Source organism: Stegostoma tigrinum, chromosome 22, assembly GCF_030684315.1.
Source record: "Stegostoma tigrinum isolate sSteTig4 chromosome 22, sSteTig4.hap1, whole genome shotgun sequence".
NCBI classification, from domain to species: Eukaryota; Metazoa; Chordata; class Chondrichthyes; order Orectolobiformes; family Stegostomatidae; genus Stegostoma; species Stegostoma tigrinum.
In genome coordinates, this window is record NC_081375.1 from 51,719,024 (window position 1) to 51,745,112 (window position 26,089).

Consider the following 26,089-nt stretch of genomic DNA (forward strand, 5'->3'; position numbering starts at 1 on the left):
AATTTTAAGGTGATTAAGGTGGCTGGAGGAAAGTATAGGGGAGATGTCAGAGGTAGGTTCTTTATACAGAGTTTAGTGGGTGTGGGGTATGCGCTGCTGGCAGTGGTGGCGGAGTCAGACACTTTAGAAAAAAGAACTTTATTTTTAGTTTTACAGATACCTTAGAGACCTTTAAGCAACTCTTGGATAGGCACATAGGTGATAGTATAACGCAGGTTCTGCAGGTTAGTTTGATGTCGTAAGATAACGGCTCGGCACATCCTGGGCCAAAGGGCCTGTACTGTGCTGTACTGTCCTATGTGGAGGACAATAGCTAGATCCCTCCCCTCCCACACGTCATTTAAAGAGGGTGACTGCCTCCTGGAGCAGAGGGGTCAGGTCACTCTCCCCCTCCCTGATGTGGCACAATGCTCGCAGCTGACTCCAAATCCCCAACTCATAATAAGTTGCTAACACTGCAAACGCTCTTGACAGATGTGGATCACACTGGAGTCCAGCAGCTCTTAAAAATCAGTCCTTGCACCTGCAATTTGTAGTTTATTACATTACTTACTTTTTTAAAAACTCATACTGATCACATACCTAAAAATTTTCTTTTTCAAAAACGTGAAGACAGCTCGGAGACGTGAACAAACTGAAGGCCTTAAGTTTATTTTAAAGACCAGAAATACTCACCAACCAGCTGCAGCAAAAAGCAAACACCTCTCTCCTTCCGCCATTGAACTCGAGACTCAACGTCTGTACTCTAAGTCATACTAGTTTGGCTATTTATGGTTCCAACACAAAGGGCCTAGTTCACTCATTTAATGAGGGTCCAGTTTCATAAGTTCTTAATTATGCGCATCTTGAAAATAAGCCTGCTTAAAGTTTACAAATACACATTTTAAAACTGGTGATTCCTCTTTAAACAAACTAGTTACAATCTAAATTTATTTTGCATAAATTGTGGATTTAGGCACTTTCATATTCATCAAATGCACGCGCTCACTACATTTTGTCTAGCCATTAGTTTTACACATGACATGTCACTTACCTTCCATCTGGTTGGCTTCCAAAGCAACACAACAACAAAATGGCAGCCATCAGCATAAGAGCTGCTCCAGGCCAGTGAAAGCTGGAGGATCGGTTACTGAGGTTGAGGAAACCCTCAAACCATACTTCCTACAATAAGATCAGCATAGTCAGATGGCAGTTGATAAAATTGATAAATACAAACACATCACACAATAAGCCCCCACAGAACAGATTCGCACATGACGTCACACAGAGATACAAGTTTTGTTTCCACGGTTAATACTTTTAATCAACTGTGGGACTAAATGATTAGCTAAGCAGGAAGATAAAGGACAGGAAACTATAAAAACAAACATATTTACCCTGGGGAATAACTTAGAAGATTTCCATTGCATTATCTGTGAAATATCAGACAAAGATCTGAAATGAGGGGCTCAAGAGGCTTTTATGAATGTCCTTTGAATAGAGGCTGGAGTGATGAGTGGCTTCAATTAATTTCAAAATATCTAATAAAATAGGGCACCTAATTCTAGCTAAGCAGTGAAACTATCACCACCCCCCACTGTCATGGCTGCAGTGTAAACTAGGACAACATTGCCAGTTCATTGCCCAGTTCTTTCAAATTGCTTTCAGAGTACAGATTTTCTAGTCTGTTAAGGTTCCCTTGAAAAGGGAAGCAGAGAAATGTAACAGTAAAAGACATCACAGTTCCATACAGGTAGGTTTAAAGAAACGTCTTAAAACAGAGGTGGAGAGATTGATAGATAATTCCAGAGTTTAAGGTTTAAACTGAAGGCACAGCCACCAATGGTGGGAAGGAGGAAAACAGGTTAACAAAGCATTCCCAAAGGGTTTCAAGCTTGGAGTGTGGGGTTACAGAGAGAGCGCGAGAGAGAGCGCGGCAATAGATGCATTTGAATACAAGAATGAGAATTTTAAATATTGGGCTTGGTAAAGCATGGAACCAATGCAGATTAGCAAACACTAAAAATCAGGATACAGACAGTAAGTTTTTGAAGGAGCCTAAGATTATAAAAGGCCAGTCAAAAACAATGACGCATGGCAAGAATTTTCAGTATGTCCCTACCTTCCAAGAGCCCTTCTTTATCTGCTGCTTCTGGTGCTCTTCCAGGATTATTGAGAGCTGGTTATGCAGTACTGTCAGAGCCTGTTTGGTGGAAAGGCCCAAGCTAGCGACCATTTCATCCTATGCAATAATCAGAACAGTATGACTTAGCTAATGCCTCTAATCAAGTCACTGATGGATAATTTATTATAAAATGGAAAGCTACCTAAATAGACTGTGACCCTGTTGGTATCACTGTCATCACTAGGGTTTATGGAAGAAATAATTAAGTAGTGATCTTTTTTGCAAATGAGTGAACAAAACTGAGGTTAATTTAAATTATATTCTGTCAAACTTGGTACTGGCTGGATAGACCATTATGTTTAAAAGAGAGATCAATTGGTGGCCATTTCTGTCACTGTTAATTGCAATTCTGGAGTGATAGTTAAAAGCATTCAACCCAGGATAATGCTCAAAGTACTTCTGCACCTGCTGCATCTTGATACAGAAAAAAGTTTATACTTTGTCAAGGTTTATTGTCATCCCTTGAGTGGGTTTTCCTATGCATTCAGCAACAGTGCTGTGAACAGGAAGGCAGGGAGGGAATAACATGTTGCTGTAACTCACCAAGCAACTCGACAGCAACGGCTGGGGAGGAAAGCTTCAAACTGAGGTGATTGTCACCGTAGAGGAAATCAAACTGTTTCCACAGTAAACAGACTATATCACTGTCATCCAGGCACAGAATAAACTGCTTGTGAACCCAGCTCAGCCAGCAGCAGGAAAAAAAAGAAATGAGATGGGAGAGTCCTATTCCAAAACAAAAACCTACTTCAGAACAGAATCATTTCCAGTATATTTTGAAAGAGTGACCGTTGATTGAGTGGGATCAGCAGCTGCTTCTTGGGCACAATTCCTAGGCAGTTAAACAGCTAGAGGTCCTGGATGAACGGATGCAATTAAAAGGACAGTAGTGATTTGAGCATATTTTCTACGATCTCAGAGCACAATCACACAAAAGCGCCTATTCTAAGGAACTCAGTAGTACAAGCAGATCAGTGGTGAAACAAGACCATCTCTGCATGCGGCAACAACCACATCACGAATTCTCCATGTGCTTGGAACTGGCATCATTTCTTGTTAAATGCCTTTTCTTTTAGTGACTGGTACTTTGTCTTCACCTAATATTGTATTGTATTAAATTGTGCAGGATGGTCATACAGCAAGTAAGACTGGACTTCAGGGCACTGCTAGCATTTAGTTTAGCACTGCCTTCTACGTCATGCACATATGGTCAAACATAAATATGCTGCATCACTCTACCTAAAACTACTGAGTCAATAGTGTTAATCTTGTGACAAACAGGGGATGCTGGAGAAACTCAGCAGGTCTGGCAGCTTCTGCAGAGAGAGAAACAGTTAGCATTTCAAGTCTGCATGAATCGCCTTCAGAAGCATTAACTCTGCTTCTCTCTCCACAGAAACTCCCAGACCTGCTGAATTTTTCCAGCTTCCACAATATTTTGGCTTCAGTCAAGAACTTAATGTTGTGGTTTTACATGCTTATAATTCTTTACTGCATTTGCATGTTCAGCCATCTCAGTGTGATTAAAGAGGCAGCACCCTTCAGAGTTTTGTTAAAAACACAGTTGCACCAGCTGTCAATCATGCTGTGACCCATGAACATGCCACAAATGAGGAACGTTGATCTGAGCAAAATCAGCTTTCAAATCCCTTAATACAGATTAAAAATCAATGAAACACATTAAAAATTAATTTTCCTTCTTGCATTCACAGCAGGCTACCCATCTTCATTTTAAATTGAATTTTAATCAGATAGTGTTTCAAGATATTATTTCAAGTAACCTTTGCGAAGCATTTGTAGATGTCAAAATATACAATAAAACATTACTGCTTTTGTATTTATGTGCATTACACTTAAGTATGTTTCCATGATCTCATAGCACAACCACACAAAAGCCCCTATTCTAAAGGAGCTCAGTAGTACAAGCAGACCAGTGGTGAAACAAGGCCATGCCTGCATGAGGCTACAGCCACATCACAAATTCTCCATGCACTTGGAACTGGCATCATTTGTTAAATGCCTTTTCTCTTAGTGACTGGCATTTTGTTTTTACCTAATATTGTATTAAATTGTGCAGAATGGTCATACAGCAAGTATCATCTCCTCTATTTGATTTGCTTTCAATTTCTTTTGGATCCATTACAATTGTGGCCTAAACATCAAATGTCACAATGAAAAATAAAATGTTTGCATTCATAGTATCTGACTGTCTCAATTATTCCAACCATTTCAAATACTATGCATTGTTTTGAAATGCATGGACAATCTTGCAGGTAAACACAGCTGCAATTCTGCCTCATATTCAAAGCTGAAAGATGACCGACATTTTGGTAATGCTGGGTGAAGAAGGAACACACTTCAAGGCATTGCAAGAACTCCTTATACTTAAGTAACATTGAGAGATCCTCTATCTAAATCAACTGGAAGGAGAAGGTAAACTCTAGTTTCGAGTCCTGACTAAAGGATAATAGTTCAACAATAAGGAACATCCTCTAGTTATGCATTCAACTCTCAACAGTTCACCATGTTACAAACCTTGATCTTCCTGATCCAGAGAGAAAAGCACTATCAATTGAAACAAGTTGACAATGATCATTGTGTACCATTAATATGATCAGATTTTACACTAGGTGTTTAAGCAAGACTGTATCATTCATAATGCTCTGAATTGTCCATCAATAGGTTTCCCGGGTACAGAACCTGATAACAATGCACATTAGGAGTACACAGAATCCCTAATCTTTGCCAGTGCTGCGCTATAGTGGGTGCTCACTCATGGTGCACAATTGAAAGATGTTTACATTGCTTGGGGCAGTAATGATTTTGAACTTGCATAATGTGATGCAGAAACATTAAGTGCACAATGGCATAATTGGTTTTTTAAATGAGGCACCGTCACTTGCTAGACATCTTGAAAAGTTTTCACAATCCAAATTTATCAGTTTTCTGCATTGTAACCCTAATATTGCCACAGAGTACAACAGTGGAGATAAGAGACCAGCCCAAATAGACAGATTCACACCACATGGATTGCATCTGCTTCATGCTAAAAAATTTAGAATAGAATTAAATACCTGTTAAATTTAACAGCATGAAGCACAGCATGCATGTCACCAGACATCCGTACAAAAATGCTCCATACAAAAGCCAAGCACTCCAACTGAGATGTCACAAATGAACCATTGTTGATTGGTTCTGACCTCAGATCAATAGGTGAACTACGAATGCAACTTCAGGAGCAAAGTGGCACAGACCTGGCACTATTTCATCTTTGTTTCAGGCTGAAGGGAGCAGAATGATGCATGTTAACTACAAAGGTACAATGGTTGGGGCAGTGGAAAAATAGAAATTTCCAAACACAAAACCAAAACAGTATATTATGATTTTGATGTTCGACCTATCTACCCAGCTTGTTGTTATCCTGAACCCACATATGAGAAACAAATTAATTGGGGTTCCTAATTATGATCATTATCCAAGTTTATTCCCCCTCCTAGAAATCATGTATTGGAACACATTTTGGAGACAAAGGAAATTTTCAGTTGAGCTCAAATATCTTCCTATATCCCAGAGGTCTGGTTGGAAGTCACTCACAAAGAATGGCCAGTTAGATCAAATCATGGAGGCCAGCTTGCCCTAATCAAAAAATCATCTCAGCCTTAAGAATTGCAAGAACTACAGATGCTGGATTCTGAGACAACAGTGTGGAGGTGGAAGAACACAGCAGGCCAGGCAGCAGAGGAGCAGGAAAGTTGACGTTTCAGGTCAGGACCCTTCTCCCAAACCGAAACGTCAATTTTCCTGCTCCTCTGATGCTGCCTGGCCTGCTGTGTTCCTCCAGCTTCACACAGTGTTGCCTCATCTCAGCCAAAGATGTTATACGCTGCTCGAAATATTCACTCATATCATGCACAATGATACAACCCAGACTATAGTTTTGCCAGGATGATATATGATAGAGATTGAATATACAGAAAAATGTAAAATTGACTGGCTTATCTCCATGTTAAAATGACACATGCATGGGAATTAGTAATGAAACCATAATTCAATGAAGGAATCAGATGTTGCAGAGCAAAACTGATGATTTATGATGATCTGAAGCTTGGAGGTATATTACCATCCATTAATTTTATTGCAGATCCCAATGTTCCATCCTCTGTAAAATGAGAGCAATATCATTAACTCAGACTGCTGCAGGACCAGCAATGTGCCCCTCATCTCTGCTTTTCAGCTCACATGGGTCTTGCAGCATTTATACAGCATTGGTGAGGCCACATCTGGAATATTGAGAGCAGTTTTCGTCTCCTCCTTTGAGGAATGCTGTCCTTGCTATAGAGACAGTGCAATGAAGGTTTACCAAATTAATTCCTAGGATGGTAGGACTGATGTAGGAGAGATTGAGTCAGTTAGAACTGTATTTACTGGAGTTTAGAGTAATGGGGGCTGTTGGTGTAGGAGGAGAGACAGAGAGAAGAGGGATCCCATAGAATCCTATAAAATTCTGACAGAAACAGACAGGTCAGATGCAGGAAGGATGTTCCCCATGGTGGGGGAATCCAGAACAAGGGGTCATAGTTTAAGAATAAGGCAAAACTTTTTAGGACTGACAAGTGGAGACATTTCCGCACCAAAAGTGGTGAGCCTGAAAAGTGGTTGAAGCCAAACCACAGTGTTTTTAAGGAGGTGATTTTAGCTCATGGCTAAAGGGATGAAGGGAAATAGCTATGAGATGGGATTAGGGCACAGAGATTCGTATTCGGCCATGATCATAATGGATGGTGCAGTAGGCTCAAGGATTCAAATAGCCTACTTATCCAGCTTCTCTTCTTATCCATTTACAGGACATGTCCTAACAGCACATCTACTTGAATCTCACTTGTGCTTAGTTAACCCTTAATGATGTATCAAACATAATTCCACCCACTTTTACTAATTTTTTCTACATTTTTAAATAACATCTTTCTCTCTTTATAGTTAATTTTTGCATTTACCTTCAACTCAACTATATATTTTGGAGATAGGAAGCCAAAGCCAGTCAAAAACCAGAACAGGGGTGAGGAACATGCAATATTCTTCTGAGCCATACCTTCTAGTTATTATAACCCTTTTCATCCTCATGTAATTCAAACAGCCTGAATATCCTGTACCTCAGCATAGTAATGGACATTGGGGATGAACTTCTTAATTGGTGCCAAAGAAGAATTTATAATTATATTTCTCTATTACAACTGAGCAATGACCATCTGATCTGGGCTGAGTGTAATGGTTGAAAGAAGATTTTCCAGTAAAACTCTGCTCAAGTTTCAAACAGTGCCTTGAATTATTGTGGATATGGTATTGCAGATCCTCCTCAATGATGCGATCAAGGCCAGGGTAGCTACCTAGGGTAACTTACAAATACCCTAGATTTTCCCTTTCAAATATGAAAAGCATTGCTGGTAAAACCTTCATATTAATGCAAATGAATTGCAGCTCCAAAATGCAAATTTTAACACAGCCAGAAGGGAGATGTGAAACTTAGCTTTATTTTTTCAATGATTCATTTCAAGAGAAAACAGTCTAATGTTGTCCTATCTTTAGACTGTATAGACTTGATAGAGAAATTACAATTTTATTAAATATCCCTTGTTTTGGCTTTATTATAGTTTCAGGGACAAAAACATCCAAACACCAGAATTGTCAAACCTAGAGACTCATTTCTCAATGAACTCTTAAATATTACAACAGATCAATTCTCTGCCCAATTTCTCTTTCCTTAAATGATTTTTCTTAGTAGTTGCCCCACAAAGCAAGCACTGATTATTCAAAGGCAATGAACATCAAAGGTCATCTCTATCATAGAATCCTGTGTGGAAGCAGGCCATTTTATCCTGCTTTCACTTTTAAATACCACACACATACCATCAAGGATCACTAGATAGTTTTTAAGAGCAGTTCCAGATGTAAAATGTCCATCATCATTTTGATCAAACGATGAGGACAGATAATACTGCCAGACAGAGTCAGATTGCACTAATGCAGTGTGACAAGTAACACAAGCAATTGACAAAGGTAGGGCAGAAAAGTACAAGGCAAAACAAACTTTTGTATATGAGGCAGTATAAGATTTTAAAGATTCTAAATGGCAGAAAAATGACGGCTGTAGTGAATAAGGTGCTAATCTAAAAAGTGATTTTAATACCAGGAACGCAGCTTGCATAATAACATTTCCAACAACACTCGGTTATAGTCCAACAGGTTTATTTGAAAACGTAAGCTTTTGGAAGCTTAATCCTTCTTCAGTTGTTAGTGAAACCGGTAGTATCAGACACAGAAATTATTAAGTAAAAGATGAAAGGGTCACACCGCTAAGGATGTACTAAACAAACATCGTCAGCAGAGGGAGTAGGAAGTACAAATGCTGGAGACTCTGAGATAACAGGGTGTAGAGCTGGATGAACTCAGCAGGCCAAGCAGCATCAGAGGAGCAAGGCGGCTGACGTTTCAGGCCTAGACCTTTCTTCTGAAATGGGCTTCTGCTTGGTTTCCCCAATGTAGAGCAGGCCACAATGGGAACAGCGGATGGAGTAAACCACATCAACTGGATGTTTACCTGCACATCTGCTAATGTGGAAAGTCTTCCTGGGGTGTGGGATGGGGGCGAGGTGTGGGGGCAGGTGCAGCATTTCCTGCAGTTGCGAGGAAAAGTGCCCAGCGTGGTGGGGTTGGAGGGGAGTGTGCAGTGGACAAGGGAGTCACGGAGAGAGTGGTCCCTCCAGAAAGAAGTTAAGAGAAAAATGTCTTTGGTGGTGGGGTTGAAATGCAGATGGCAGAAGTGTTGGAGGATGATGCGTTGGATCCGGTGGTTGGTGGGGTGGAATGTGAGGACGAGGGGGATTCTGTTTTGGTTATTATCGTGGGGAGGGGGTGTGAGGGATGAGTTGCGGGAATTGCCGGAGATGTGGTCGAGAGTGTTCTCACCACTGGGGGCGGGGGTGGAGTTGCAGTCCTTGACAAATGGGGACATCTGAGATGTTCGGGAGTGGAATGCCTCATCCAGGGAGCAGATGTGGCAGAGGTGAAGGAATTGGGAATAGGGGATACATTTTTGCAGGAAGGTGGGTGGGAGGGGGTGTATTATCACCATACGACCATAAGACATAGGAGTGGAAGTAAGGCCATTCAGTCCATCGGGTCCACTCCACCATTTAATCATGGCTCACGGGCATTTCAACTCCACTTCCCTGCACTCTCCCCAAAGCCCTTGATTCCTTGTGAGATCAAGAATTTAGCGATCTCCGCCTTGAAGACATTTAACATCCCGGCCTCCACTGCGCTCCGTGGCAATGAATTCCACAGGCCCACCACTCTCTGGCTGAAGAAATGTCTCCTCATTTCCTTTTTAAATTTACCCCCTCTAATTCTAAGGCTGTGCCCACGGGTCCTAGTCTCCCCGCCTAATGGAAACAACTTCCCAGCGTCCACCCTTTCTAAGCCATACATTATTTTGTAAGTTTCTATTAGATCTCCCCTCAACCTTCTAAACTCAAATGAATACAATCCCAGGATCCTTAAGCCGTTCATCGTACGTTAAACCTACCATTCCAGGGATCATCCGTGTGAATCTCCGCTGGACACGCTACAGCGCCAGTATGTCCTTCCTGAGGTGTGGGGTCCAAAATTGGACACAGTATTCTAAATGGGGCCTAACTAGAGCTTTATAAAGTCTCAGAAGCACATCACTGCTTTTATATTCCAAACCTCTTGAGATAAACAACAACATTACATTCGCTTTCTTAATCACGGACTCTACCTGCAAGTTAACCTTTAGAGAATCCTGGAAGAACACTCCCAAATCCCTTTTTACTTCTGTTTTACGAATTTTCTCACCGTTTAGAAAATAGTCCATCCCTGCATTCTTTTTTCCAAAGTGCAAAACCTCACATTAGCTCACGTTGAATTTCAGTCATTTCCTGGACCACTCTCCTAAATTGTCTAAATCTTTCCGCAGCCTCCCCAACTCGCTTCGTATCATCGGCAACCTTCGCCAGAATGCCGCAGTCCCTTCATCTAGATCATTAATATATAAAGTGAACAGCTGCAGCCCCAACACTGAACCTGCGGGACACCATTTGTCACTGGTTGCCATTCCGAAAAAAAGAGCCTTTTATCCCAACTCTCTGTCTTCTGTCAGACAGCCAATCCTCAATCCAAGCCAGTAGCTCACCTCGAACACCATGGGCCCTCACCTTACTCAGTAGCCTCCCGTGAAGCACCTTATCAAACGCCTTTTGGAAGTCTAGATAGATAACATCCACTGGATTTCCCTGGTCTAACCTGCTGGTTACCTCTTCAAAGAATTCTAACAGGTTGGTCAGGCACAACCTCCCCTTACTAAATCCATGCTGACTTGTTCTAACCCGACCCTGCACTTCCAGGAATTTAGAAATCTCATCCTTAACAATGGATTCTAGAATTTTACCAACAACCGAGGTTCGGCTAATCGGCCTACAATTTTCCATCTTTTGTCTTGATCCTTTCTTAAACAAGGGGGTTACAACTGCAATTTTCCAGGTAGCTGTGGATGTTGGTGGGCTTGAAATGAATATTGGTTTCCAGGTGTTACCAGAAATGGTAACAGAGGTGCCCAGGAAGGAGAGTGCGGTATCAGGGATGGTCCAGGTGAACTTAGGGTTGGAGAGGAAGGTGTTGATAAAGTGGATGAACTGTTCAAACTCCTCATGGGAGCACACGGCAGTGCCAATACAGTCATCAATGTAACAGAGAGAGAGGTGGGGTTTAGGACCAGTGTAGGTATGGAAGAGGGATTGTTCCATGTAACCTACAAAGAGGCAGGCATAGCTTGGGCCCACGGGGGTACCCATGGCCTCTCCCTTTGTCTGTAGGAAGTGGGAGGAATTGAACAAGAAGTTGTTGAGGGTGAGGACGAGTTTGGCTAAGCGGATGAAGGTGTCAGGGGACAGGGACTGGTCGGGCCTATGGGACAGGGAGAAGCGGAAGGCCTCTAGGCCATCTGTATGGGGAATGCAGGTGTATAGGGGCTGGACGTCCATCAGGTGTTGGGAACCGGGGATTCCGAAGTTTTGGAGCATAGCTCCAGAATATGTCCTCTCTTGTTATTCCTTCTATTCAATATTGTGTTCAATAAAGTCTATTAATGTTCTGGATGGGAGTTTGCTCGCTGAGCTGGAAGGTTAGTTTTCAGACATTTCGTCACCATTCTCGGTAACATCAGCAGTGAGCCTCCGACGAAGCGCTGGTGTGATGTCCCGCTTTCTATTTATCTGGTTAGGTTTCCTTGGGTTGGTGATGTCATTTCCTGCATTGGTGATGTCATTTCCTGTTCTTTTTCTCAGGGGATGGTAGATTGGCTCCAAATCAATGTGTTTGTTGATGGAGTTCCGGTTGTGATGAAACGTCTGAAAACTAACCTTCCAGCTCAGCGAGCAAACTCACATCCAGAACCTCAACCTGAGCTACAAATCTTCTCAACACTCTCTATTAATGTTCATTCATCAGTGCGTAAACTTGATGTTACTACACCAGTTTCCCTATCCATTCAACTTGCCATGAGATTGACACAGTTTAAATCCAGAAGTGCTGCAGACAGGAACATAGCCATCTGTTTTGTGAACTCCATATTTGCCATTCTTTATGAGTTCATTACGTCACAAACACAAAGCTTTAACCTATTGTTCCCTTTTCTTTGAATTGCCTTTATTTGAACTGCAGCAAACAAACAAGTTACAAGTCAACTAACCACTCCACATAGCTCTGCCCTCTTAGTGTAGCATTTAGCCTATTTATTTAACCCTTTTACTGCAACAGAACATGGACAAAGGAAACAATCCAAGCTCTTCTGAAGGTACTAATGCATGTTGGGGTCTATGGTTCCTTGAGCAGTGTGAACGTCTGAAGCTTGAATGGACAGCAAGGAAGGAATAGGTATGATTATTCTTTATAATGAATTTTTTTCTACTCATGTACAACGCAGCATACACAGTGTGCTAATGCTGGCATGCCAACAGTGAAAGAGTAATAAAAGAGAGAAATAAATGTCTGGGACTGAAATCACCTTTTTTTAAAAATACATACAACAGTTTTTAGGTACCAACCTCAGCGCAGTGGAGATAGAGTTACTTAACCAGTGGACAACAGAATATAAAATCAAAAATTTATGGCTCACCATGTACGTGTCAGAAAAAAAAAGCTATCAAACTTATTTCCATTTCCCAACATTTAGGCTACAGCCCTGTTGGTCACATATGGGTAATCAAGCGCACTTTAAAATGCAGTGAAGACATGTTTTTACCTCCCTCTCAGGCTGCGAGCTCCAGACCTCTTCTACCCTCTGAATCAATAAGGACTTATCCTCCACTCTCGTCTAATCCTCCCACTATCACTTGGGAGTTCCTGAGGCACACAGTAGTGTCCATTATTCTGGGCCAACATGTCCGACTGATTGAAAATATTTGTGCCTTCAGTTACAGATCTCTGTGAAAGGAAGCAGGTTCTTCCTATCCATCCTTTGCTCCAAAGAAAACCTTGATTGTTTCGATCTTTGCTCATTGCTACAATTCATAATTTCTGGCAAAGCCCCCATACTGTATCAAATGCAATCACATCCTTTACATAGTGCAGCAAACAGAACTGTGCACAGTATTTGACCTGTGGTCTAAACAATGAATAATACAATTCTGTCATAACCCAGAACCCCTCCCCCCAATCATATTCTATGCCTCGACTAATAAATTATCCTGTTTTTTTTCATTAATTTATTGATCCTGTTCTACTGTCTGAGGGGTCTACTGATACGTGTTCAAATATCTCTTCTTTTACACTCCTCAGTGACCTATTTCCTGTGTATTCCTTTGACTGCTTGCCTTCCCGACACATTACATCAAAATTCACCAGACTGAATTATATTTGCTATTTTACTGCCCAGTTGGCCAACCTGTTGCTCCCTTCCTGAGACTACAGTTTTCTTCCTCATTGACCAATTTGAATCATCTACAAGCAGCACAAATCTTTCAGCATTGCAGCCAAGACACTTTGGGGCCCATCACCGGTGTTGAATTTTATGCACTTGTCACTGTGATATTATGACTGAATTAAATTTTCTGAAGAATAGTACAGTCATAGAAGCTAACCTCGAGAAGGTGAGATGCAGTGTTTCTTTCACACAACTGGCTAACAATGATTACAAATATTTTAATATTCTGTGTTGCAATCTGGTATGAAGTTCTACCATCATTGAGAATGCTTTCCCCTCCCATTAATCATTTAAATAGCCGCTACCATTAGAAACTGGTTACAGTAAGATCAAAGATCTTCTCCATTGGCTGCGAGATCACCTAACTCTCCACAACATGCTGCTTCAACTGTTAGCTCTGTTAACTCTTGGATTATTGCTTCACCAGGTTGGAACCTCACTTTTAGGTATACCTGATGTTGCTCCTAGCAAGCTCTCTGCTACACATCTTATTGATCCAGAGTTCATCCCCTGGCTCAGTGGGAATGGTAGAACGAGGGCTACAAGGTTACAGATTATAGATGAATACAATTCTGTTGCTGCAGACAGGCCACAGCACTTCGTGATGCCCAGTTTTCAATCTATCCTATTTAGCACACTGACAATGCCATACATCGCTACTTCACAGCGTGACTGTGTTAATTGGAAGAACAATGTCACAATGCTGTGCTGATAAAGGGTGCACAAAAATGCATCCAACAAATGATTTTAAAGTTAAAAGTATCATCATGAGAGTAATTACATCATTTTCATTCACTTTTTTTAAAAAATCAAAAGCAAAGGTAGAAGTTAAAGCAGTGGGAATACTCAACAGGTCTGCCAACATCTGAGGAGGGTAAACTGGGTTAGTGGTCAAATACAACTATTCATATCAAATTTGAAATGCTGATTGTTTTTCTCTGTCCACAGATGTTGCCAGCTGGCTTAGTATTTCTAACATTTGGATTTTATTTCAGATTTCCGCACTGCTTTGCTTTCGTAAATGCACTGCTGTCCTGGTAATTGCTCCACTAACCTGACAAATTGCCACAGTATGTTTCAGGTATCAAACACAGATCTTCCTTAATTCTAACTCAATGGTATTTCCCCATCTAAATACTCAATGTTAATTGTGGAGGGATAGTTAAGATAAAAACCAGGCTCTGCTGCTAGAAAGCATTAGATATTTAATAGATTTGAAAGAAAAGTTCACTTTTGACTGATTTTCACAGGGAAGCATATTAGGGAAGAGAATAATGCCCAAAATAAATTGTAACATAATCACCAGTGATACATCTTTTCACTCAAGCTTCTTTTGCATGCTTACTGAATTGTTTTTTGTTGAGGACAGTAGCCCTTTAAACCATGCATCTCCTAACATCTTAGGGGAAGTTAACATGCACATCCATTTCTGAACAATTTCTCGTTATACATAAGGAGCACACAGTATACTCCTGACTATAAGCGCATTATTTTTATCACCTTGTATACACATACACAGGACTACCAGACATTGACAATACTCCAAAACAGCATAAAATAACAGGGAAAACATTTCCACCGACATCTACGAAACATCTTGTTTCGAAAATAGCAATCAAGACTTCTTGTTGAAGAGAAATATACTACCCCACTAAAAGGCATTATAAATTAATTTGCTAAATACAAACCAAATAAAGACTCACTCGCATCTTAGTCCACTTCTGGGGCTTTATTGCCGCTGGTTTTAGATCTTTGAAAAGCATTGAGCCCAATGTAGGCTGCAGATTAAAAGATACTGATGATACGGCTTTCTCGTGTGCTCAGCCTGAGCTGCCTGGCAGAGATAGCTCTGGAATTACAAGCGCAGCAGCAGGCGTCAACGTCTCATGTTGCTCCTGGTCACGTACGTGAATGGCTCCTTACCAGCTACCTAGCATAATGGAACCAATGATAAATTTAGCATATGCTGCACTCTGGCAAAGGGCTTGTCTGCAGCTGAAATGATAATTCTTGCTGCTGTGCAACACTTCAAAATCTGGGCAAGCCCACATTCAAAAATAGTAATATATTCTGCTTTAATTCAGTACCAATTCAAAATTACAGTATGAGTAAGGGATAGTACAGAAAAGGATAAATAAGAGGTTTGAATAAAGGAGTCAGGTTTTGTCAAATCCCAATTTTAAATAGCAGATTGGCTCAGTTTAAGCCACTAGTCTGGCCAAGACGATTATGGGGTTCACGTCTCACATTAGGACATAAGCACTTGATCATGCCAGCTTGCAGAAAGTGCTGCATCATCAATGGGTGATGCACTCAGAACATTTACAGACTTGCCTGTTCCACAATTTGAACAACAGAATGGCATTTTTCCCAGGCATCCCAGTGAAATCCCACTCTTACAGCCAAAAGACATCAACACAAAGTTGTTTGTGGATCCTTATTGTGTGCACAATGACTCTGCTTCCAGTCATCACTGGATGTGAAACCCTGAAAAATACCCAAGAGCAGTATATAAATGCAATACTTCATTAATCATAAAATTTGCCAACACTTTAGATGAAGGCAATGCAAGAGTTTAGCTATTTGGTAAGATGTTCATGGAAAGAGCAAAATTTATCCAAAAATAATTTGAGGCAGCTAGCCGATCCCCTAATCAATACCAATAAGTTTCTAATGGTAACGGTTATTTAAATGATTAAGGGGAGGAGGAAGCATTCTCAATCATGTTAGATCCCAAACCCAGATTGCAACAGAAAAGACTGAAGTATTTACAGTCATTGTCAGTCAATTATATCAAAGAGATACCACATTCACTCCCTTCTTGAGATTGGCTTCTTTGACTACAATCTTCAATACATGTTATTCACTCATAATATCAATAAAATCCTCAGTCAAAGGACGATGGTTCAGCATAATTCAGCCTCATTTTGAAGATTATGTTCTGAGAAGCGCTCAATATGGTTCTTATTTAATGATGAGATTAGCACAACAGAGAAAGGATGGACCAAGTTCAAGAAACCAAGATTTAGAAAAGTTTGGATAGAAATGACAAATGACAAAGGTAAGAAGTCACTTATAGGAGTGGTGTCAGAGATAATGGGAACTGCAAATGCTGGAGAATTCCAAGATAATAAAATGTGAGGCTGGATGAACACAGCAGGCCCAGCAGCATCTTAGGAGCACAAAAGCTGACGTTTCGGGCCTGGACCCTTCATCAGAGAGGGGGATGGGGACAGGGAACTGGAATAAATAGGGAGAGAGGGGGAGGCGGACCGAAGATGGAGAGTAAAGAAGATAGGTGGAGAGAGTATAGGTGGGGAGGTAGGGAGGGGATAGGTCAGTCCAGGGAAGACGGACAGGTCAAGGAGGTGGGATGAGGTTAGTAGGTAGATGGGTAGATGGGGGTGCAGCTTGGGGTGGGAGGAAGGGATGGGTGAGAGGAAGAACCGGTTAGGGAGGCAGAGACAGGTTGGACTGGTTTTGGGATGCAGTGGGTGGGGGGGGGGGAAGAGCTGGGCTGGTTGTGTGGTGCAGTGGGGGGAGGGGACGAACTGGGCTGGTTTAGGGATTCAGTAGGGGAAGGGGAGATTTTGAAACTGGTGAAGTCCACATTGATACCATTAGGCTGCAGGGTTCCCAGGCGAAATATGAGTTGCTGTTCCTGCAACCTTCGGGTGGCATCATTGTGGCAGTGCAGGAGGCCCATGATGGACATGTCATCTACAGAATGGGAGGGGGAGTGGAAATGGTTTGCGACTGGGAGGTGCAGTTGTTTGTTGCGAACTGAGCGGAGGTCCCCTCCCCCCACTGCACCACACAACCAGCCCAGCTCTTCCCCCCCACCCACTGCATCCCAAAACCAGTCCAACCTGTCTCTGCCTCCCTAACCGGTTCTTCCTCTCACCCATCCCTTCCTCCCACCCCAAGCTGCACCCCCATCTACCTACTAACCTCATCCCACCTCCTTGACCTGTCCGTCTTCCCTGGACTGACCTATCCCCTCCCTACCTCCCCAACTATACTCTCTCCACCTATCTTCTTTACTCTCCATCTTCGGTCCGCCTCCCCCTCTCTCCCTATTTATTCCAGTTCCCTCTCCCCATCCCCCTCTCTGATGAAGGGTCCAGGCCCGAAACGTCAGCTTTTGTGCTCCTGAGATGCTGCTGGGCCTGCTGTGTTCATCCAGCCTCACATTTTATTATATAGGAGTGGTGTACAGGCTTCTAACATTAACCACATGGTCGGGTGAAGCATAAATGTAAGAAATAAGGAGGGGTTGTCCCAAGGATACAATGACAACCATGGAAAACGTTAATGCACTTATCAACTAGAAAGGTCAAATGAGCAAAGATAGCATAAATGAGTTCATAGAACATTTTCAGGATAGTTTCTTAGAACAGTATACTCAGGAGCTGACAAGAGAGCAGGATATGCTATGCTTAGTATTTTGTAATAGTTTAGGATTAATGATCTCCTTGAAAAGGTGCCCCCTACTTAGCACCAACCATCATAGGATTGAATTTTACACTGTTTGAAGAGGGGTAGTCAGAGACTCTTAAAAATGTAAATATGGGCAATTATGAGGGCATAAAAACAGATCTGTTGTGAAGTGAATAGGCAAATTAGGTTAAAGCAATGCTTAATAGAGATGTAATGGCAAACATTTGAGGGGACATTTCAGAACACACAAAATACATACATTTCAACGAGTAAGAATGAACAAGACTCACCAGCGGCTAACGAGAAATGTTAAAGACAGTATCAAACTAAAATGTCTGAGCAGTTGCATGAAATTCTTAAGGGAGTTTGGAGAACAGGCAAAGGTCGTTGTACATATCGGTGCCAATGACATTGGGAGGAAAATGGATGAGGTCCTGAAGAGTGACTTTAGGGAGTTAGGCAGAAGGTTAAGATGCCAAACCTCAAGGTTAGCAATTTCTAGTCTATCTCTGGTGCCATGTGTTAGCTACAGTAGGAACAGGATCTGACAGTAGAATGCGGGGACAGAGATTCAGATTCTGGGATCATTGGGATCTCTTCTGGGGTAGAGGTGACCTGTACAAGAGGGACAGATTGCACCTAAATTGGAGGGGGCCAACACCTTAGCATGGAGATTTGCTAGAGCCACTTGGGAGGGTTTAAGCCAGTCTGGCAGAGAGATGGGGGGTGGGATTCAAAGCAGTGGGGAGATGAAAGAGACAGCTGTTGAGATAGTTTATGCATTGATTATCTAAAACTTTATTGATTTGGTGATGGCCCCATTGGAATAGAAGATCATAGAATCCCTACAGTGTGGAAACAGGCCCGTCGGCCCAACAGGTCCACACTGACCCTCACAGCATTCCACCCAGACCCACACCCCATAACCCACTTTTTGACTGTTCTGAAGACTTGCAACCCCCGAGTGCGCATCTCATCTATGCCCACCTATGCACATCCTGAACACTATGTCAATTTAGCACAGCCAATCCACCTAGCCTGCACATCTTTGGACTGTGGGAGGAAACCGGAGCACCCAGAGAAAACCTACACAGACACGGGGAGAATGTGCAAACTCCACACAGACAGTCGCCCGAGGGTGAAATCGAACCCGGGTCCCTGGCACTGTGAGGCAGCAGTGCTAACCAGTGAACCACCGAACCACCGTGCTGGGGGATGTAACTCCATTTTTCAAAAAGGGAGACAGAAAGCAGGAAACTACAAGTTGTTAGCTCAACATCTGTCACAGAAAAAAATCTTAGAAGCTTTTACAGAATTTAGTGGGGGAGTCATTTGGAAAATGCCAAGGTAATCCGGTAAAGTCAGCATGGTTTTGTGAACCAGATATCAGTTTGATTAATGTATCAGAGCTCTTTGAGGAGAACACAGACAATGTGGTTAAGAGATAACAGTGGATATATTGTACTTAGATCTCCAGAAGGCACTTGATAAAGTGCCACATCAATAGTTGGAGGAAAGTGAACACTTATGGTGTAAGACGAAGCGCAGTGGTATGTATACAAGATTGACTACCTAACAGGAAGCAGGCAGTAGGCACAAATTATTTTTCCCTCCAGTTGGCAAGACATAATAGGCATTGTGCCAGAGGGATCAATGCTAGGCCTTCAACTGCTTACGGTTTACACAGATTACTAGTAGTAGTATGGTTGTCAAATTTGCTGATAACACAAAGATAGGAAGGAAAACAACATAAAGGGGACATAAGGATGTTACAAAAAGTTATAGATGAGTAGGAATCAATTTGGCAAATAAGGTATGTGAGAACATGGGATACTGTCTATTTTTGCAAGGGGGTGCCAGCTCTCAGATGAAGAGATCTCGCATCCTCGTGAATAAATTGCAAAATGTTAGTGTGCAGGTACAGAAAATAATTAGGAAAACTAATGATGTTATCACTTATTACAATGGGAACTGAAAGCTAACGTAGGGAGGCTATGCTTCAGTTGATCACAGTACAAAGACCACATCTGATATACTATGGATATATTTGTCACCTTATTTAAGGAAGACTGTAAATGTATCACAGGCAATTTGGTTTTCTAAACCAATACCTGTAATGGCTGTTTTGTCTTGTCTCGAGAAAAGTTGCACAGGCTGGTCTTGATTCCACTGGAAAAGTAACAGGTGACTTGACTGGAACATACGAAACCTTGAAGGGTCTTGACAGGGTTGATGTAGAGAGGATGCTTCCTTTTGTGGGAGAATCTAGAACTAGGAGACCCTTTTTAAGAATCAGGGGTCATCCATTTAATGCAGAGGTAATGTGCACTCTCAGGGGTTGCAAGTCTTCAGAGCAGTCAAAAGGTGGAAAGCACTGTCCTGGAATGCTTTTGAGCCACCTATATTCTTGTTACGAAAGATTATCCGTTGTAGGCATGAATGTGGATTTGAGATGACAATCTGACCAGTCATGACCTTATTAAATGTCACAATAGATTCAGGGATCTGATTATCCTTTTCCTGTTACTAATTTGCACGTCTACATCATTAACTGACGGGAAGTGGGAATTTCGAACGTGACAACAGAGCGCCATTGGTATCAAAAATTCACAATCCATATTAATAACAAATGCATTGTACTCAGTCTGGTTACCCACGTTTACTGATAATTCAAAGTTATGTGGGAATGTAACTTTTGAGGAGCACGCAGCAAAGGAGCAAAGAGATTACTTAAGTGAGTGGGCAACAAGGTGGCAGATGAAGTAAAATTAGGATAAGCAAGAGATTATTCCTTTTCAATAGTTGGCAGGCAGAATATTTTTGAAAGACTTGAAACTTGCAAATGCTGATATTCAAGGCACTTGGGTATACTTGTACCAAGTACACAGAAAGGAAGCAATACAGCAAGTAATTAGGATAGCAAATGGCATATTCAGTTTATTGCAAGGAAACTGAAGCATAAGAACAATAGAGGTGTCCTGCAACCGTACAGAGCCTTGATGAGAACATATCCAGAATATCGTGCACAGTTTTGGTCTTCATTCTTAAAGTAGGATATAACTTGCACGAAGGGATACAGAGAAGGCTCGCTAGAATGGTCCCAAGCTAGGATGGACAGCTTATTATTGGAAGCTGACTAAATTGGGTATATACCTTCTAAAGTGTATAAGAACGAGCAGTGAGTTTATGAAATGTACAAAGATTCTTAGGGATGCAAAAGGCCGACATAAAGGTAATTTTACCTATCTGGTAAATCTAGAATATGGGGACACAATCTCCAGGGAAGGGATTGACCAGCCAGGTCTGAGACAGGAACAGATTTCTTCACTCAAAGGTTGTGAAACTTTGGGACTGTCTACTCCAATGGGCCTGCAGATGTGTCACTGCTGACTGAGAACACCTGCTGACACAGTCAAAACTCTCTCAATAAAATGTGCATGCACAGGAAGTGTGCCAGAACTGCAGCGATTCGTTTACTTATACTTAGTGTGGTTTTTAAACTGTTAAAAGGACAGCAATTTTTTTCACTGGTAGAACATTTCACAAAGTACACAATTCTATGCATGCAAAATGAGGATCTTTCACAGGATGTCAGAAGACACTGTCTAAAATGATATTTGTTTTAGATATCTTTTAAATATAGTCTATGTTATAATTTATCACTGGATCATTCATTTAATTTTAAAATGCATAGAAACCTCACATTCAGAACAAAGCACAACTAGTAACAGTGGATCATATGGCCTTGAGCCTGTTCTGCCATTTGATGTGATATGGATGATGGTTCGTCTCAATTCCACTTTTCAGCCTGCTCCCCATATCCCTAGATTCCAGAAGAGACCAAAAATCTGCAAGGCCAGCCTTAAATATGCTCATCATTTAGATGTAAATGAAAATTATAATTCAACTCATGTTTTTTGAAAATTTCTTTTTTTTTTAAAAAAGTAAGCACCATTCCTCAACTTTGCATATCATTTTCCGTACAATCCTGTGAGTGAGCGATTAAGAGGAATGCAATTGTGTAAAATATGAGTAAATTACTGCAAATGGTGGGATCTGTGCTGAAAAATGTCAGAGATCACAGTGGGTCAGGCAATCTATGGAGAGAAAGCAGGCTAATATTGAGTTTTTTGTTTTGAATAAATTATGAAGTCTTAGTCCCAAGTCTTTAGTCACCTTCTTATATCCTTTATCAATTCACAACTTTGAAGAACGAAGAATGTTAAACCCAATCCCCACACACCAGGTCTTGTCATCACCTCAGCTGTTGCCACACATCACCCATTGTTAGCTACTAGTAGTCCTCATTAGCAGCTATTCATTCCCCACGATGACCTTACCCAGTTATCAAAGTGTGGAGCTGGATGAACACAGCAGGCCAAGCAGCATTTTAGGAACACAAAAGCTGACGTTTCAGGCCTAGACCCTTTAGTGTTTTGCTTGACAAACTGTTTTTCTCTCTGAGCTCTATCTCCATCCATTTCTTACCCCTTCCCCCACCCATCTTCTGCTCAAATACCAACCTTTTCTTAGTACCATCAGTTCTAAATGATGGTCACTGGACCCAAAACGTTAATTCTGCCTTGTCTTCACAGATGCTCCTAGACCTGCTAGGTTTTTTCCAGGAATTTATTTTTGTTTCTGATTTCAAGTACCTGCAGTTCTTTCATGTTTATGTTAAAAAATCCTCTCACCACCCCATGGTTCAATTATGCTGGCACTACAATGTGTTTTGCTGCCATAAAAGGGAGCGAACGAAAATGGCGCATGATACAAAGGTCTAAGCAGAGCCCAGAAAGAGAACTGTATCAAGGATTCACTAAAAGTCACACAATTTAGGCACATTTAACACATGACACAGTCTAGATTTGTAAAAGTGCTTAAGATTGAACAGCTAATGGTGATAGCACAACTTCTTTCAAGTGCAAAATTAATAAATCTTGTGTATTTCACCTTTCACTAAAAGTAATGGATAGAACAGATTCCAAAAAAGCTGGTAAATACAGGTTCAAAATGTTTAAAATAATGCCACATCACACAACTGGGAAGATAGATGCTTTTTTCTGCTTGATATAAGGTCTTCTAAAACTGACAGGCTAGCATATTAACCAAGATACTTGAAAAAGCTCAAGAATAGAGACTTGTTCCTGGATTTTTTTCTTGCTCAGATGTCTAACATCTGCTTCATCTAAGCAAGCATGTTTTTCAAATCGTTAAAAACCAAATTTCTCAAACTAATCTTCGTACCCAGAAAAATTTTACTCGGACTGAAAAGCTTATACACATTAGCTTGTATTTTACAAAAGACGTGCAGGTATTTGGGCTACGAGTAAAGATTTAGTAATTGAGGCAACATTTGGGAGTTCTGAAGAGGATTTAAGTGTGAAGTCTCTTCTCAGATAATGTCAGGAATGTTGAGTTTCTCTAGCATTTTGGATTTGCATTTCAGATTTACAGAATCTTCAGAAGTTTGTTTTTATTAACATTTGGAACATGTTAAGTATAAGCAGGTTGCACGATCAAATGTCAGTCTGGTTACACTCAATTACACTCTCCCTTGCCTTCAAGGGCATGTGCCTTTATATAACACAATAATTAGTTATTCAAGGAAAGGATATTTCCCTACTTTGTTTCTTCTAAATATTTACTACAGTAACTTGATACAGAAAGGCTTGCAGGGGAATTGCATATGTCAGCATCTGTGTGCGCAGACAGCTTGTTACAGGACATGCTGCATTACTGATCATTACAGCTTTGCTTTCTAACAGATTAAACCCTGCCAGACTGATAGTTTGGCATAACTGATTCTTAGTCACGTATGCAGCAACTCATTTGAGATTAGAAGCTGCAGGGTGAATCAATTAAAATATCTCACTTCCGCAAATTCCTAGGGCTTTCTTTTAAATTTGAAAGCTGCAATGTGAATTAAAGGAAAATCCGCAGCCTCATTTACTAATGGATCAAAATTGGCTCTTACCCTGTTTAATGCCAATGCATGCTATACTCTCAATTTTTCCCATCTTCGTCCAATTCTTCCTAAAGTAAGGAGCAACAGGGGAGAGGCACAGAAGTTTAGGGAGCATCCAATTCCAGCGCTCATTCTTTTCGAACTAAAAAGCAACTCATTGAATCAGGATATCTAAACAAAAGTTGTTCAAATATTGCATATCTCTTTGCTATCAGTGTATCAGAGCCACAGCTCCAGCAGACTTGTGCATTTTTGCCCTCACTTTTAACGTTGTTGTTTCTATAGATATCCACTGATCATTTTATAACCACGCTTTTTGGCTGAGCTAAGTCCTGCAGCATTACAGATTGACATCTCTGGGTTTTCCTCAACTTTGCTGTCTTTCACCCCCCACCCCATAACATAACTGAAACCATGAGATAGGACCCAGAACTCAGACTTGAATCAAGGGAGATGCCAAACACTAACTAACACTGCTGCCTGAGCTGCAGTTTTTCATGCTCATTTTCACAGCTCAACTATTTCAAAACTTTAAGACTGGGATCATGTTTATAAGGCATGAAGTATTACATGCAAGGTCCAGAAATTTTTACCACTTTGCTGCAGACCTTTTTCTCAAGCGCAAAAATGACAGAATCCCCAAGGTGCAATCTTTAGAAAAAAAGCTTTCTACGGTCTCAATGAACATTTTTAGCTTGGATTGTGGGCGCAGTTGTTCATTAGTTTGATGAGCCGGCAGGTCTGTGGTTTCATTACCCTTCTAGGCAACATCATCAGTGTGATCTCTAATTGAAGTGTTGGTGTCCTGCTTCCTTCCAGATTTATAATGGTCCTCTGGTATGACGGTCTTGTCACTTCCAGTTCTGTTGTTTTAGCAGCAGTCTGTATGTAGGGTCTATTTGTGTGTTTGTAAGTAGATTCCCATGTTGAGCACCAGGCTTCCAGGAATTCCCTTGCATGTCTGGTGGTCGCTTGTCCAAGTATGGTCACTTTGTCCCAGCTGAACTGATAGCCCTCACTGTGAATATATCAAGACAAGTGAACATTGGTCATGAAAACAGTAGGAACTGATGCTGGAGAAGTTGAGATAACATGGTGGGAAGCTGGATGAACACAGCAGGCCAAGCAGCATCAGAGGAGCAGGAAAGCTTGATGTTTCAGGTCAGGACCCTTCTTCATTTTGTCAAGCTTTCCTGCTCCGCTCATCCAGCTCCACACTTTGTTATCTTGGAGTTAGTGTATCCTGGTTGCTGGCTTCCTCCCTGTTTGTCCAATATAATGTTTATTGTAATCGCTGCATGGTATTCTGCATATCACGATGGCCTTGTTTATTGTTGATAGGAGGTAAATAGTCTTTGATAATATTTGGTAGTGTTGTTGTAGGTTTGTGTGCAATCATGATCTTATGTAGTCTTAGGAGTCATTTCTGATATATTTTTGATCTAGGGCAGTGTTGTTAGTGTCTTCTGTTGTACCGTGACTGTGACTGTTGTTTGTTTTGTAGCTATCTGCAGACTGTAGGCTTTTGTGTGAGAACTGTCACAACTGACAACTGCAAACCACAATCAGGAGGTTGACCACTGTATGTTAAGGCTTCTCTTATAATGCAGCTTGGAGTTGAATTTTCTTTCCTCACTGTCCCAAAGTGTACTGCCAGTGTCCCTGTACTCCAAGGATTACAGCAGTGTGAGCAAACAGTCTACCACCACCTTCTCCAGGGCAACTGGGGAAAGGAAATAAAAGTTGGCTTAGCCAGTGACACCCACACCCTGTGAATGAATTTTAAAAAAGACAGTTGAGATGGCCTCTGTAGCACTGCAACATTCTCATGAAAAAGAATGCAGCAAAGCTCAATAATTCCCACAAAAAACACTCCCTAGCTCCTGTTTCAGAAGATCCATCCCACATTTAGGGCTCGTAGAATTACATGTTTTTATATTCAGTCCCTCTAATAACCTGTTGGGCAGGCAGTGAGGTTTGATGTCTGTGTCGCTTGTTATTTATTGCTACTTAGTTAAAGCTTCAAACAAAAACAAGTTACACCCAGATGCAATTGGATTCTGCAGGCTTTAAACTCACCACGTTATTCTAAAACAACATGCACTATATATTATTCCAATGTCTTCACTTTCTGATATCACATGACATCAGGTTATAGTCCAACAGATTTACTTGAAAACAAGCTTTTGGAGCCTCAGTCCTTCTTCAGGGGCTACTGAGAGAGGTCGTATCAGACAAAGAATTTATAAGTAAAAGATCAAAGGTTCACACCTTGATGAGGATGTACTAAACAACCTAAGATGCTTTTAATGCTTTAATCATTTAGAAAGTTTTAATTGATTAATATGCATGTATAAATCCCTGAATTCCTTTCAAGTCATAGTCCTGTGAGAACTAAAGGTTTGATCAGTGTTAAATAACCAATGACATTTTAGGTCATACAATTCATGTTAGGCATGAGACTGTTTAGAATCTGTTTGCGTTTTAGTTTGGAGTCAGACTGGTTTTATTTCTAAAGCAG

General features: G+C 41.2%; 1 protein-coding gene across 6 annotated transcripts in view; it reads right to left on the bottom strand.

Moving 5' to 3' along the window:
- Positions 1–26,089, bottom strand: part of tmem94 (transmembrane protein 94) — a 127,900-nt gene that overhangs the window by 86,776 nt on the left and 15,035 nt on the right. For 3 of the 6 annotated variants that reach the window (XM_059653825.1, XM_048554902.2, XM_059653826.1), the window contains exons 2-4: positions 14,864–15,090; positions 2,102–2,221; positions 1,034–1,161 (exon numbers count right to left, since the gene is read on the bottom strand). In XM_059653825.1, coding sequence (XP_059509808.1) covers positions 1,034–1,161; positions 2,102–2,221; positions 14,864–14,923 — 308 coding nt within the window. In that variant the 5' untranslated portion in view covers positions 14,924–15,090. Of the gene's footprint in view, positions 1–1,033; positions 1,162–2,101; positions 2,222–14,863; positions 15,091–23,577; positions 24,587–26,089 lie in introns of those variants that run through there. The other 3 variants (XM_048554901.2, XM_048554903.2, XM_048554904.2) reach the window with 3 other exon arrangements.